This window comes from Strix aluco, chromosome 2, assembly GCF_031877795.1.
Source record: "Strix aluco isolate bStrAlu1 chromosome 2, bStrAlu1.hap1, whole genome shotgun sequence".
NCBI lineage: Eukaryota > Metazoa > Chordata > Aves > Strigiformes > Strigidae > Strix > Strix aluco.
Window position 1 is genome coordinate 123,707,483 of NC_133932.1, and position 16,674 is coordinate 123,724,156.

The window sequence follows — 16,674 nt, forward strand, 5'->3', positions numbered from 1 at the left end:
TTAGTGAGCGCAAGTCCATACATATTGTTGACTTAATAGAGTCACTACTCAGAGAAAGAACAGGTAAGTGTGAACAAAAGTCACCCTGACCACATGGAGTAGCAATTGCAGTTTACTTTCTCAATTTTGTGTCCTAAAATACTTCCAACCTTTTGATTTAATGTAAGCACCAACATTTTTAGTAAATTACCATAAGTATTTTTGTTCCTTTCAAAGCATTTTTCTTAATAGCCAAATGGAAATAACTTTAACATGTTAACCAAGGATAGACAAAATGACCTGCAAATATCTCTAAATTTCGTTATCACTATTACTTTATATGATATGTGAATATAACATGTTAAGTTTTCTCAACGTTAGAGTTTGTATAACATTATAGATTACACAGAATTAATATTTTATTAATATATTATTAATATACTTACACAATATATAATATACAATTATGACAATGTATAATTATGCATGATTTTATTAATTACACAAATAACTTATACTTTATAATATATAATAATGCACTTATTATATTGTTGTATTATATAAACCACTATTATATTTTTCCACTATTCACTATATTATCTAGAGTTTATATGATACTATATATATACAATATATATAAAAATTATATCATGTATAGTACATTTTATACAATAATATATAATATCTTATATATAATATTGTATATTTATTATATTAAGTTATATTTACAATATATTTTATATTGCATATTATATATTTCATTAATAATTGATTACTATATAGCAAATATGTATTACTGTATATTATATATTACACACAAGTGTATATATGCATCTCCTCGATGTTTCACTGTAAGAAACATTTATTGAGTATAGGAATTTTCCTTCTCAGATTTTATTTACTTTGCTAACCAGGCAAAGACTGTCAGTCTTTCCTTGAATGACACTTTACCTGCGTCATAATATTCCTGTGCGCTGGTTCTAATTTGAGTAATTTTGATCCTGAATGAGTAGAATTGTACCCTGCATCCAAAACAAAGTCTTACTAGGGGTGTACATGTTGGTACTTCTCTAGCTGTGCTGGAAATATGTCACTGACTTCACCTAGATTCATATTTGCCTGTTTTTTTGGCACATACACATTCTGGGCTCAGATAGATACACTCAGATATTTATCCTTCTCAATCACTTGCAAGTTATGAGCTTCCACCCATAACCAGTCATCCATATGTGCATGACCTTGTGCTTTGAAGTATTACATTTCTTGTCTGTTCTCATGTGTTATTTTCATCATCTGCTGTACTGGTAATATGTCCAATTTTGTACCATACAATTGTCATTTGCATGCCAAGGTCATTAAAGACAAGATGAAATAGGATTGGTTCCAAGATCCAATCTTCTACATTTTTTTTTTTTCTTTCTAGTCAGAACAACTCCTTTTCAGCACATCTTGGCACACATTCTTCAGCCAATCTTCTCTTCATTTGCATTTTTAAAACTGAACTTGACATAATGTTCCATGTAGCACCAAGGCAAAATCTTTATTGAAGCATATTCAAATGCAAAGAAGGAAAAGAGAGGTGACGCATCAAAGTTGCCACTGAGACCAAAGTGAATGTGGGCATGATCTATAGTTTAATAACCCTGTAGATCTAAGAGTAAGAATGAAATGTCAGTGTTTTGCCTTCTGAAGTGTCCTCGTTAATGATGTTGCTGGAGGGAAGATACTCAGACCAGTCAAACCATAATGCAAGTATTATATTCTTGCTCTGGCATATCAGAAATCCCAGCAGTGCAAAAGAATATCTGAGGACTCTGCAGCACTAAATGCAAAAGATGAACACACACTCCTACCAAGGGTCAATTTCAGGATACAAATTTTTTAAGTTGTCTAGCACAGCAACATTTACTAGCGACTGAAACATGGGTTGCTCAACATAATTAGTGATTCTGGTACAAAGCCTTAGCTGTTAGAAGGATAAGACCAGAATCAGTCCACATTTGTCCTCTCTTGAGGGTAATTTACATTTAATGTGTATTTTGTTGTTAAGTGGGAAGAAAAGCATAATGGATAGCAATTCTCTGGTTTCATTGCTCCGGAGCTGTTAAAAATCTTGGCTGTCACTCTAACTTCCATAGGGTTCATGACTCTCTGAATCCTAATATTCTTATCAGGAAAATATATGTATTTCATCTGCACACCTGTGTAACCAGACAGACAAGTAACAATTAAAAGAATCATTGCTGTAAGTGAAGAGCAGTGAAGTACAGTAGATCCCCATGAAGCACATTTATTACAGGATAACAGGATGTGCAGCCAGCATTGTTTGGGATGTGTGAGTGGAAAGAAATTAAGCTCACTGTGTTTAATACAGATGGATATATGCTCAGACATTAGATTCTTGATCGTGTGATATTGAGACATTTTAGCTTCCATTTAGATAAGTAGGAGCTATGTTTGACCGTTACTTCTAAAAATACTGTATTATTTGCTGTTCAGTAGTATTTATAAAGTGGTCTTTCTGAATTTTACAGACTCTTCCAAGTCTTGGAAGACAGATTATTTTTGTTGATCAGTTTATCCTGCAATAAGAGGTTTAAGGCCACAACAGGGCTTGGGGGGTGGTGGGAAATTAAGTGCTAGCCTTCCAAATCTTAACAAAATCTCTGCCCTATGTCATTGCAGCTGCTGCTTAAATTTGAGAGATTACAATCCAGTTTACAAAATTTGCTAAGCAGGAATGCAGTAGAGACTCCATTAAGAAAAGTATCTAAGGACAGAAACTTCTGATTTTAGTCTTCCCTCAGTGGAAAAAGACATAACGCTTCAGCAAAAGCAGAGACATACCCTCTCCTTTGGGGAAGACAAAAACTGGGTGACATGGATGCAAACAGTGTAGAAATATCTCTCATTCAGACTAACATGAGTTAGAACAGCCTGGTGTATCAGCAACCACGTGGTCCCAATATTATTTAAAGCTGAAATTAGTGGTATTTAAATTTCTTTGCCTATATCTAAATTTTGACTTTATTAAGTGTATGTTTTTATGAGCTGCTTTTTATTCCAGTAATGTTATGCTCTTCTATGGCAGGGCATATTTTGCAACAAGTGCACTATTTCAAAGTAGCATTTCATTAGAAAAATCTATATTCCTTCGTGTTCTGAATATCATATATTACCCATTTAGCAGAGTATCTCAAATATTTATGTTTGTTCAGTATAAATTTCTACTGCGTGGAATTTGTCTTGTACTTTACCAAAACTAAGGCTTAAACACACACCCCCCCAACCACAAAACAAAACAGATGATAGGTTTAACAGCCAAGTTCTAATGATTTTAAGGAAAGCTAAATGTAACCTTCAAGGCCAGCATAAGCTATGGACCTGCTGTAACGCTGAACACATTCCTGATCTTCATTAAGCAGCAAATAAATAATAATACAGCTATCAGTGTTATCTGTCATAACTAACGGTTCTCTCTAGGACAATAAATCATTGTATAATTCATATTATGCTCCCAAGTATTCCATTCATCAGGTTCTGGGCAGCTCCAGTGCTGAGTGCTGTGTCAATCTATTTGTCTTTCTGCTCCAGCGTGGCATGTTATCTGAGGTCATGGTTGTGTCCGCAATGTATCTAATTAGCTTTACCTGTAAGGTATTGCTTGAAGTAATTTTTCACAAGAATCTGTGCCACATATAATTTGCTTTTAATGTGGAGATACTTCCCCAAACTCAAAAACACTCCAAGGAACATGTAATATGCATTCTTTGCTCAATGAAATCACCTTGTTGGATTTGGTTTTTCCACCCATTGTCCTAATGCTAAGGACTTGCAGAGGGAAAAGAAAGACGACAACCTGCAGAGAATTTACTGTTGGTGAATTAATACTTCTTTAGCCATCCCACATCCTCACAGAGAGGAAGTTGTATGTGAATTTTTTCCTTTCCATTTCATAAATCCTAAGAGATTGTGGGCTGGTTTGCAGTAAAGTAACTTTTACACATGGTTCTTTAAGTGGAGAGAATGACACTTATACATCCTGTGAGAGCAAGTTCATTATCTTGAGCTAGTTCCTAGGAAACTTCCGTGTTAATCTGTCCATTCTTTTGCTCAGTTTTTATCTCTAAACCAAGGTGGTTCATTCAGTATTCAAACTTTTCTTTTGAAGGCTTTGTACTAGAACAATCTATAATCTAACTAAATTCGAAATAGAGCTCACAGTTACACTGTAGAGCACTTTTTTAACATCTAGTAAGTCTCTTGTTTACTTGCCCCTAATTCTTCCATGGAAGGGTTGGTTTGATTATTACAGTTTATTACATATGTTCAAACTACAGAATCATATGTGGAAAATATATATGAAACCTAAGAACCTTAAATCACTCTCTTGTCATTATATCAATTCTCCTTTCCATTTAATGTTTTTAATGCTGCTCATTTTCCACCCTGATTGTCATACTTCCCTTCTACATTCCATCTGCAGATTTGTGAATGTACCTCTGATTTATCTTGGAAAGAGGGACAAAAAAGGCAAGGAAGTTCAAAATACTGTGTAGTCAATAGAGACGATGTGGTGACTTGCAGCTCTCAGCTTCTGCACTGCAAAGGCCTGGGGTCTAGAAAGGCTGCCTATTATTGTACTGAGGATTCAAGTTGGGAACTCAATCTGGACAACATGCAGTGAAAATTGTCTCTCTGCTTGGGAAGAATATGTCTAAAAAGGGTACTGAGAGTACTATAAATGATCATGATTCGACAAAAGCTTAAATCAATATGAAAAAAGAGTAGGCAAACACTGACTGTCATTGCAGGAAAACTTTTATGATGAGAGCCTAAGGGGCGTTTGAGTCATTTCTTTAGTATGACTACAGGGGTTTACTGAGGCTTGCTGGCTGTCATCTAAATCTCTTGACAGTGAAAGGTGAAGATGCTTTCCTACAAAGTGGTTTCTATACAGAAGAGAATGCTTGGGAGGTACAACAAGCTTGAAAAGTACCTAAACATTTTGTAAGGTCATATTCTGTATAAACTGAGAACAGTAAAACAATGATCTATAATCAAATTGGACTGAGATTTGATCTTAAACAAGAATGACCTGGATTGTTAATGCTATCTTGTTTGGCTTAAAAGATTATTTAAAATATGTGGGTGTTTTTACAAATAACACACAAGTTAGGTGAATTCCTGACTCATACATTATTTGATTTAGCAAAATACCCTTTATTATTGAAATTCAGTCAGATTAAATTGAAAAGTTGATTCACAGTTAAATCTTGATTGTTTGACTTATTTGATTAGCAATGGAGTTTATTTTTGGTGAATTTAACTGAAGCAAAATAATGACTTTACAGAATAATCTCATGACAATGTTAGCTTTGTACTGTCAACAATAAGTGAAAAAACAGTACTCCAAACTTCTTTTAAATTATGCTGACAATTTATATCTGCATTATGATGGATTGTTGTCTTCAATCCAACTTCTGTTCATAATACATTTAGGATAATTTAAATGCCATTCCATGCAAATTCTCAGGTTTGTACACATAAACCACTTGCCTGTTTACTGCTTATGATTTTTACCAATTGCAAATATTTAATCTGTTAAAGAACAGATTTCTCTGTTGATATAGTGATAATGGAAAATTATATTCTGAGTTCTGTCTTTTAATCATATAAGCACATTTGGAACAAAGAAGATGAAATTATGGTTACTGGTTTTGTTGTGCTTAATGGTATGTGGTAGTATAATAATCATAGAATCATAGAATGGTTTGTGTTGGAAGGGGCCTTAAAGTTCGTATAATTCCAACCCTCCTGCCATGGGCAGGGACACCTTCCACTAGACCAAGTTGCTCAAAGCCCCGTCCAACCTGGCCTTGAACACTTCCAAGGAGGGGGCATCCACAACTTCTCTGGGCAACATGTTCCAGTGTCTCACCACTCTCACAGTGATGAATTTCTTCCTTATAGGTAATCTAAATCTACCCTCTTTCAGTTTAAAGTCATTACCCCTTGTCCTATCACTACATACCCTTGTAAAAAGTCCCTGTAGAGCTTTCTTGTAGGCCCCTTTTAGGTACTGCTATAAGTACCTATAAACTGATATAAGGTCTCCCTGGAGCCTTCTGTTCTCTAGCATGAACAACCCCAACTCTCTCAGCCTGTCCTCATAATGGGGCTGCTCCAGCCCTCTGATCACCTTCATGGCCTTCCTCTGGACTTGCTTGAGCAGGTCTATGTCCTTCTTATACTGGAGGCCCCAGAGTTGAATGCAGTACTGAAGGTGGGGTCTCTTGAGAATGGAGTAGAGGGGGAGAATCATCTCCCTCAACCTGCTGGTCACACTTCTCTTGATGAAATCCAGGATACAGTTGGCTTTCTGGGCTGCAAGTGCACACTGCTGGGACATGTTGAGCTTCTCGTCAACCAACACCTTTAAGTCCTCTCCTCAGGGCTATTCTCAATCCACTCATTGCCCAGCCTGTATTTGTGCTTGGGATTGCCTTGACCCACATGCAGGACCTTGCACTTGGCCTCGTTGAACTTCATAAGGTTTCACGGGCCCACCACTCAAGGTCCCTCTGGATGGCATCTCTTCCCTCCATCATTGTCAACCTCACCACACAGCTTGGTGTCGTCAGCAAACTTGCTGAGAGTGCACTCAATCCCACTGTCCATGTTGCCAAAAAAGGTGTTCTTGGCTAGTCCCAATACCAACCCCTGAGGAACACTACTCATCACTGCTCTCCACTTGAACATAGAGCCACTGAGCAGAACTCTTTGAGTGTGACCATCCAGCCAAGTCTTTATCCACTGAGTGGTCCATCAGTCAAATCCATGTCTCTCCAATTTAGACACAAGGATGTTGTGCGAGACAGTGTCAAAACTTTGCACAAAGTCCAGGTAGATGACATCAGTTGCTCTTCCCTTCACCAACACTGTAACCCTGCTGTAGAAGGCCACTAAATTTGTTAGGCACAATTTGCCCTTAGTGAAGCCATGTTGGCTGTCATCAATTATCTCCTTATTTTCCATGTGCCCTAGCACAGTTTTCAGAAGGATCCTCTCTGTGATCTTGACAGGCACAGAGGTGAGACTGACTGGCCTGTAGTTCCCCAGGTCTTCCTTTTTTCCCTTTTTAAAAATGGGGGTTATGTTTCCCCTTTTCCAGTCAGTGGGAACTTCACCAGACTGCCATGACTTCTCAAATATGATGGATAGGTGCTTAGACACTTCATCTGCTAATTCCCTCAGGACCCATGGAGGCATCTCATCATGTCCCATGGACTTGTGCACCTTCAGGTTCCTTAGATGGTCTCAAACCTGATCTTCTACAGTAGGTGGTTCTTCACACTTTCAGTCCCCGCCTTTTCCCTCTGCATGTTGGGTGGTGTGCCTGCAGCACTTGCTGGTGAAGGCTGAGGTAAAACATCATTGAATACCTCAGCCTTCTCTATATCCCGGGTTAACAGGTCTCCCATTTCCTTCTGGAGAGGGCTCACATTTTCCCTAGTCTTCCTTTTATCACTGACATACAAGCTTTTCTTCTTGCCTTTGACGTCCCTGGCTAGATTTAATTCTATCAGGGCTTTGGCTTTCCTAATCTGCTCAGACAGCTTCTCTGTATCCCACCTAGGCTATCTGTCTCTGCTTCCACCCTCTGTAGGCTTCGTTTTTGTGTTTGAGCTTGTACAACAGCTTCTTTGTTTATCCATGCAGGCCTCCTCATACTTTTGCCTGACTTCCTCTTTGTTGGAATGCATTGCTCCTGAGCTTGCAGGAGGTGATCCTTAAATATTAACCAGCTTTCTTGGGCCCCTCTTCACTCCAGGGCTTTATTCCATGTTACTCTGCCAGGCAGATCCCTGAAGAGGCGAAAGTCAGCTCTTCTGAAATCCAGGGTAGCGAGTTTGCTGTGTGCCCTCCTTGCTGCCCTAAGGATCTTGAACTCCACCATTTAATGGTCACTGCAGCCAAGGCTGCCCTTGAGCTTCACACTCCCCACCAGCCCCTCCTTGTTGGTGAGAACAAGGTCCAGCATAGCACCTCTCCTTGTTGGCTTCTCTATCACTTGGAGAATTAATTCATCATCAGCGCATTTCAGGAACCTCCTGTCTTGCTTATGTCCTGCTGTGTTGTCCCCCCAATAGATATCAGGGTGGTTGAGTCCTCCATGAGCACCAGGACTTGTGAATGTGGGGCTGATCCTATCTGCCTATAGAGGGTCTCATTTGCTTGGTCTTCCTGGTCAGGTGGTTTGTAGCAGACCCCCACGTGTAGCAGGCCCCTGCTTTCCCTTTAATCCTGACCCATAAGTTCTCGGTCGGCTCCTCATCCATCCCCAGGCAGAGCTCCATGCACTCCAGCTGGTCACTGACATAGAGGGTGAAACCCCCTCCTCGTCTCCCCTGCCTGTCTTTCCTAAAGAGACTGTATTTTTCCATTCCAACATTCCAGTCATAGAAGACATCCCACCACATCTCTGTGATGCCAATAAGATCGTAGCCCTGCAGGTGTGTATATGTCTCCGCCTCCTCTTGTTTATTCCCCATGCTATGTGCATTTGCATAGTGACATTTAAGTGGGGCCCCCATTGAAACTGACTTACTGTCTGGAGTGGCTGAAATTTCTTGGTGCTGCTCTTCAAGGGCTCTCCTGCTGACCTGTGATCCCTCTCCAGACTCTGGGCATCTATTACTGGCACTGGAAACAAACTGGTAGGAATGGGATGGATTGAGGTTCCCCTCCCCTGTCAACTTCAGTTTAAAGCCCTTTTCACCAGCTGGGCAAGGCAATGACCAAAGATGCTCTTCCCCTTCTCTGACAGATGGACCCCATCAGCCCCCAGTAGACCAGGTTTCTTAAAGCGAGTCCCATGGTCTGAGTAGCTGAACCCCTGGCTGTGGCTCCAGTCCCATAACCAATTGTTGATACAACAGATTGGACTGGTCCTTTCAAACCCCCTCCCTTTGAATTTGAGCATTGATGAAAAAACTACCTGTGCTCCAGAGTCCCTTACTGCTGCTCCCAGGGCTCTGTAATCCTTCTTGATACTCTTCAGGCTCCTCCTGGCTGTATCACTGGTGCCCACGGGAAACAACAGCAGCAGATAATAGTGGAGTGTATGAGGCTCGGTAGTCTTTCAGTGACATCCTTGATATGAGCCCCCAGAAAGCAGTACACCTCTCTAGAGAGTGTGCATGGTAGTATAGTTGTATCCAGGCTGATGCAGATTGACCGAGGAATACCTGATAATATACATTTTACATTTTCCCCATCTATAAGAAGTAAAAAATATGATTTTCAAGGTTTGTAGGTCCATAAGAATTATTCAGGGCAGGTGTGGACCCTTTCAGTGGCAGTATTTTTGAGCAGTTTGCATAGAGAAAGCAAGAATAATGAACACAGTTGTTTTAGGTGAACACTGGTGATTGGGAGCAGATGCCAGAGAGCGTTGAGGTGTTGGGAGTGGATAGGGAGGACATGAAATTGCAACTTGAATTGCTGTAAATGAGTTTGATTCATTTTATTGAGAGAAGGCAGAGGAAGAGATGAAGTTAAATGAGTATCAGATACCAGGTAGTTATGTCATTACTGGAGTAGTTTTGTGAAATCTAAGGATTAAAGAAAACATAGACAAGCATTGAAAATGGGAAGGAATGAGAAAAAAAGATGGGATATGAAATGGTGATCTTCAGGACAGAGAGGCCTACTACACTCATGTTCCTAAATTAATGTTCTATATCTGAGCTGTTATCACCAGGAGGAAAAAGGAAGAAAAGACCAAATAATATGGGGTACCTGTGCTCCTGTTTAAAAAGGCAGAAAGAGGGCAAAAGAGAGCATGGAGTTACACATACGATTTGAGTGGAAGAGTGGTTATAGCGATGAATGAAGGTGACAGAAATGAAAGCAAAACCCATCTGAGACAAGTGTGCCATTTTGAGAAGACATCAAAACACGGAGCATGAAGAGCAGACATGTAATTGGGTTTTCATTGGTGTGCTGCATGAAGAATGTTGTGACAGTCTTATGTGAACAGAGATTTATTAGTAGTGTCCACAGATGATGGCACACATCAACTCTATCAGAGAAAGGTGCGTCAATGAGAAGTAAAAAAGCCAATGAGGAGAGAGAGAGAACAGGAAAATGGAAAACTCTTCCTGGTGGCTAGCCAGAAAGAGTATTCTCTTCTTGAGGCTCTCTTTAGTGCAGTAGGTGGCACTGAGGAAGATGATGATGAGGATTACTTTTTGCCTTTTTTTTTTTTTTTAACCTAGTGTTGTAACCCTTTCTTTGGGACCTACTCAAACTTCCTATAAGTTAATGTTGATTGGAATATGTTAATTAAGATCAATTGTTGCACAGTGATTAATTTTTAAGCTTCTGAGCACATACATTGTTGGATTGTATTTGTTAAGTATTTACATGACCATTATCTACTTCACTGTACACTGTGGTTTGATGTACAAAACAAGAGACAAAGAAAGGGGGCACGAGGGAGAGGTGATTTTCAGGCCAGTGGGAACTTCTGCCCATGAGATCCCACCATAACAACATGATTTGAGTTTGCAGGTGCAAGGCCATGAGAACAAAACCAGATCAGCAATGTAAGGGAGAAATACTGCCAGGAAGGCTCTGGAAAACAGTGCCACAACAGCTCAGGAGAAAGGTTGTAAAGTTGCAAGTGAAAAACAGACAGCAGAGCTGCAAACTGAAGGCCTTAGTGTTAGGAAGGCTGATATCGATCAGGGGTTCAATCAACTGTGCTCTTATAACCCAGATTAACATTGTGCCAAGTAGTTAAATGATCCACAAGCTGCAAGTAAACAGGGGAATGAATGGATTGTCATGAATTATCTTTTATTTACCCCAAGATTTTTCTCTTTAGAATGTTTCTTGAAAAAAGGGAAGGTACAAAATACTTATTAGAATATGCAGTGTAAAAATTATCTGACTGTATTTCATGACTTTTTTATTACAATCATTTTTTTATAGTAACTGGTATTCAGGAATGTTAAAAGACTCACATATTCCAAAATGCTCAGTTATCTCCCTCTTGCAAAGTAAAATTAAATAGAGGAAATGTTACTTACCATCTCTGTCCCTTACTCTCTATTCATAGGCAAAGCCACAAGCACTTGGGTACACCAGTTTACGTATTTGTTTGATTCTACAAAATGTTCGGAGTGTCTCGTTCTAATGCAGCATGCAGGTATGTCTATAAATTCAACCAGTTCACAGGGACTGTTTATATCTTGGAAGCAACACATGGTAAAGTGCATTATTAGACTGTGATCTTCATTGTGTTCAGATTTTTGTTTGTAGTTACTGGTCATAAAACACACATTTCAAATTTTTTTGACCAGAAATCCTTATTCCATTTTGTACCCTCCTTAGTTTACAAGAAAGCTGTGCTACCAAAAGACAAGATACATTTTTTATTTTGAAACTGCTTCTGATCACTCAAGTATTTAACTGCTGTAGCATGACAAATGGGCAAAACCTGGTAATGAGCATAGGGCTGAAGTATCTGGAGATTTGAGTTGACAGTAATGGCTGTGTTCAGCCTCTTCCATCAACAGGAAAGTATTGCAACAAACAGTGAAACAAATTGATAGCAATGAGATTGATACGGCAGTATTACCCTGAACAGAAATTCTCTGTGCATTGAGCACGTATCTTCTACCATACTTTTGGCAACTATTGCTGTTTTCCTCAGTATGTGGAGGTGGGAGGGTGTTAAATAAAACCCCTATTTGATTAGTCTTGTTTAGTTTTATGTCCAATAAAGAGGAAAGACATTATTATTAACAGCCTGCTGTTTAAATTGATTCCATGTAGTGTAGAACTTAGTGCTGCCTATTTAGAAAACACTTAGGAAATTTTAATCATAACTTCTGAAATATGATTAAAGTACTAAAACAAACTAAGGGGAGACTTAAAAATGTAAGGAAAGGTGCGAAGTTATGCTCTCTCACAGGTTCTAGGTTATCACAAATTGATGTCTCCAGTGCTAGAGAGTAGTTAATGTATTGTCCAGTCTGTATCTACTTGCCTTTTTTAAAGTGAGACAGTAGATTTCAATTCAATTCCATGTGAACAAATGACCACTATAAAATACAACATGGAAAGTTGTGCTTATTGCTTCCCATGGTTGCAGTTTCAGTTAAGATCAAAAACCAAGAAGATATTGAGACTAAATCACTTTCCTGAGTCTGAAAGGTACTCATGAAGGTCAAGGTGAGGGACACTAAGAGCAATTCTGCTGCTTACCAGTCTGTGGATAACCACAATAAATAATTTTGCTTGGCTGCCATAAAAACAGTATCAGCTTTCAAACAGAATTGGAATGACAATAGCTGGATGAAAATCCACTCACAAAATCAGTTGTCTTTAACTAGAAAAGGGGTACTGCTAGGAGAAAATTAAGGTCAGTGGAGATCTTAGAGAAGAAAATTCTGAATAGAATCTTGAACAGGACTTCTGGGTTTAGCACAAAAGACAGAAAATTAAAGTTATCCTAGTAAAAGCAAGCAGTTCTCTATTTTCTGTGTCCAAGTGATCACTGGTGTTGCTAGAAGGAAATCTTGGCAATTCAGACTTCCATGTAAAATTGTTTCTATTAATTACACAGATTACCCCACACAGACCCTAAGATGTTATCGAGTCTTTTGGTAGACAAAGTAAGACCTTTCCAGTGCCAAAGGATTCTGTGTATATGTAATCCTTTGCACTATTGGTCTGCTACCAAGTGTACTGTGGATTTATGCATACACAACATTTGGGATGTTTTCATTTCCTAGAATGCAGTCTGCAGCTCTCACTCCAGTGGCATTCCGTGTCCTTTCCTTAATATTCCCTTCATGCATATCTTTGTTCAACTTGACATCCTTACCACACTTATCCTCTTGGCAGGCAAGCCCCTGAAGTACCTAAATTGCTATAGGTACTAAATCCTTTACAGCTTAGTAAATAACAGCAAAAACATCTTACATTTGTATAAAAATTAGTTCTCAGTATGAAAAATGATAACACATTTTTTGTTACAAAAGCTACAGATATAATTTAAAAACAAGCAAAGCAATGTGTTATTAAGAGAAGCTTTTCCTCTTCCTTTTAGTTGTAATTGCTGGGGAGTGTGCAATTCTAGCAAGTGGAAATTTATCTACAGCCCAAATAAATGTTACTTTGGTGATAGCTTTTATAACACTGCATTTAGCATCAGAATGTTCATCATACTTAACACCTGGGTCTGCCACAGTGAAAGTGCAAGCAATTCAACCAGTGGTGAGAGTTTGACAATGGTTTTGTTATTAACAAAACCCATTCAAATAATGCTCAGTTTGTCAGGCTTTCAAACAACTAAACAAAACCCAAACCAACCTGAACATTTTTTTATCTGATGAAGTATCAGTGTGTGCAGAACAAAATGGATGTATGATTCTATAACTTTATGCACACAAAGGATATTATTTTTCTTAAATGTATCGAATTAAAAAGCATTTTGTTCAGGATTCAACTCATACAATTAAAAAAAAATCATTCAGAAATGCAAAATAATGGATGTAGATGGAATTCGATCAGATTTCAAGTTTTCTTCAAGATCTTATTTTCTGCATACTTAAACCTGTGTCTTTACCACATTGTGTATTACTCCTTTGAAACTGGTTAGGTTAAAGGAGACTACATGATAGGGAAAACAGAAGAGTTTTATTTTATTTTATTGCTTTCCCCTAGTACCTGGTCATGCCTTAGGTTTTAAGGAAGTAAAAAAATAAATTTTTGTCCTTGTGATTAATTTCATATGCTTATGTGGTTAGCAGAAATGATAATAAGATAAAATTGACAACATTCCACAAACAAGTGGCTATGGGAATTACAGAGTTTTTGTGTCAAAACACAAAAAATTGCAGTTGCTACTTTTGAGTTTTGCATCTCTCAATTGATTCATTTTCATTTCAGGACAATGCAAAAATCAAGATATGACTTTTGGTGGAGATTACATATATTTTAACTACTACTTTCAAAGAGGAACAATGATATGTCATGTTTCCAACAGGATTCAGAAAATTCAGTGAGAATTGTCTTAACAGGGTCATGTTTTGGTATCTCTGTTCTGAAAAGGAATGTTCCTGCCCCATCTTGTCTGTAACATGTTAATAGGTATTTTCAGCCCTCTTTCAGTTGATCCAAGCCTACCCTTCCATTCTCTCTTTAGAGTGAAAACCAGAAAAGAAATGACATGACACTTAAATGAGCTAGGAATGCAAATAAATGAAGCATGGACTGACCAGCTCTTGTGTGAGCAATCTTGTAAAGGCAAATGAAGCTATTCAAGTCTAAAAATATCAGGGTCTTGATGCTTCATTTTGGTATTTCTTTGGAGTTGCATAGTATTTCACTATTTCAGTACTGGTTTAACAGTGACAAGGTAGAATCTAATCTTGTAATATTTTGCAAAATATGCAATGCCTTCTTTTCAGCCTCATTTTATTTTCTGATCAGCTGAAGTTTGCTGTTTGTAAAAAAGTATGTTTTAGGAAAAAAAAATTACTTGTGCGCCTCTGAAAACAAAGGTGCCAGGTTTTTACTTAATAAACATATTTTTTAATCCACTTAGTCATTTAGACATTGAGCATTGACTCCATTATGAGTTATTAATACTATTCTCACTTTGTAAAGTAACAGTGACTCTAGCAGCACAGTGAGAAGGAAGTCATAAACTCATACTAAAATAGCTGGCTAAAGTTACTACATTTTGACAAAATTTTAGTCATGTCAGGACAATAAAAGGAATCAGTAATTTCAGTGAGTTTCACATGAATATTTGTCTGAAAATAGTTCCAGTATGTCATCTACTTTGAATGAGCCTTACTCCTATCAATTTGAGGGCTTTCTCTTGTAGAAATGAAATTATTGAAGAATTCTTGTTAAAAGATCTACAAAGTCCTGTTTTCATAAAATAAACAAAATTACATTAAATTAGCTATTCTTTGATAGGAGAAATTACTTTGGAAATTTCCTAGCCTGAGGATTTTTCTCAGTGATTCAAAATTGCCTTTGGCACAAAAGGTACGGAAACACACTGAAAGAACCATGTAACACATTTTAGATTTCAAATTTTTGGAAATGAAGTTAAATTATAGTTGGGATGTTTTCTTGAATCAAAGAATGTTTTAACCTTGAAGTTAAAAAAAAAAAAAAAAAGAGTGTTTTTCCTTCCTATGTATTTAGTGCTGGATTTTGAGTATTGGACTTCCTCAGATGAAGAACCTTCACACTAAGATACACTTTTCTAATGTTTTTCAATTAAAAAGCTTATAGAAGTAAAACCAATTTTTTAAAAAAGCAACCCACACTACAAAGTGGATATAGTATGATTTCCATAAAAGCAAGCAGAAGAATAAATCGATTACAGATGAAAAGATTTTTAATGCAAACTTAACTTTGCTACATTGTACTCAAATTAGATACATTAACTTTTAAAATTTCCTGACTTTTGTCACCTTCGTTTTTCTCTGTTAAATAACATAGACATTTGATTTACATGTCATTAGTGGGAAGATTGAGTTAAATGACCGTAGATCCTATTTTCAAACTTGTTCACATTAAGAGATTTCTTTCTACTAAGAAGAGTTAAAACCATTTTACATGGGACCAGTTTGGATTACTTTATCCTACAGTTTGATCATATTAAATTGTTTTTAAATCAAGGGGTAATATTTGAAATTGGTATGCTTATTTTTTCCATAAAATTCTTATTGACTTAAATAACTGTTGCACAGCTAGAAGCTATCTCTTGCAGGGGAGTTAGAAAATAAAGTATACTCCTTGTTCTTCAGACACTAAAACATATGCTAGGCAAGTAAAAACACTGGAAGGTGAGGGCATACCAACAGCCGTGCTATCTGTGAGAAAGACAGTTCTATAGAAGCAGCCTTTAGAATCAGCAAAAGAAATTAAGGAGGATTTGATTCAAACTGCTTTCTGTTCCCTCATAAAGATCATCAGATGCCTCACTAATAATAGGATGTATGTTTACATTTAGTATCTTCATGACTAAAGCTACTTGGAGCAATTCTAGTTACCTGCAGTTTGCACCTCCTCTAGCTAATATATCTTTCTAATATTAATAAAACCACTTATCTTTTAATTTGGTCAGAATTTGATAAACAGGACACATGTAAAACCATACAAATGTCTATCAGTTCGCAGCACGCAGAAGACAAACGCATGGTCACTTACTGCCTTGATGCTTTCGAAGTGTCCACCTTCTTTTTCAAAGTCAATTGGCTGCCCGTTGAGTGTCCAGTAGAAAGTGACATCTAGTGTGCTGTCATGAAGAGCTTTGCAACTGAGGACAATGCTTTCTCCAACCGTTAACTCTATCTTCTTGGGAGTCAGCTCTATTCTTGTAGGTTCTTGAAATATAGAAGGATTAGGAACATTTAGATGGAAGTCTAGTTATAGTGCAATGCCAAAATAATACGATTGAGTTCTGCTTAGTCTACTCAGAGCTTACATTTATTGTTTGTTTCAAATACGGAAATATATTCATAATACACACTAAGATTTGATGATGGTGAACAGAAGGTACAGCCATTTTCATGAAAGTAATAGGGCAGGATCCTAAAGAAGCATCTATAGGACTTCTGAGATGGAATACTTAATTAATTTTATTAGTCTTGG

At 37.6% G+C, this 16,674-nt stretch overlaps 1 protein-coding gene across 5 annotated transcripts in view; it reads right to left on the reverse strand.

Annotated features, from left to right (window-relative positions):
• The window catches only part of CNTN5 (contactin 5), a 671,848-nt gene that overhangs the window by 60,286 nt on the left and 594,888 nt on the right, over positions 1–16,674 (reverse strand). For all 5 annotated transcript variants that reach the window (XR_012622124.1, XM_074816205.1, XM_074816204.1 and 2 more), the window contains one exon: positions 16,231–16,406. Coding sequence is in view for 4 of the 5 variants with exons in the window: in XM_074816205.1 (XP_074672306.1) it covers positions 16,231–16,406 (176 nt within the window). In the remaining variant the exon portion in view is untranslated. The remainder of the gene's footprint in view (positions 1–16,230; positions 16,407–16,674) is intronic.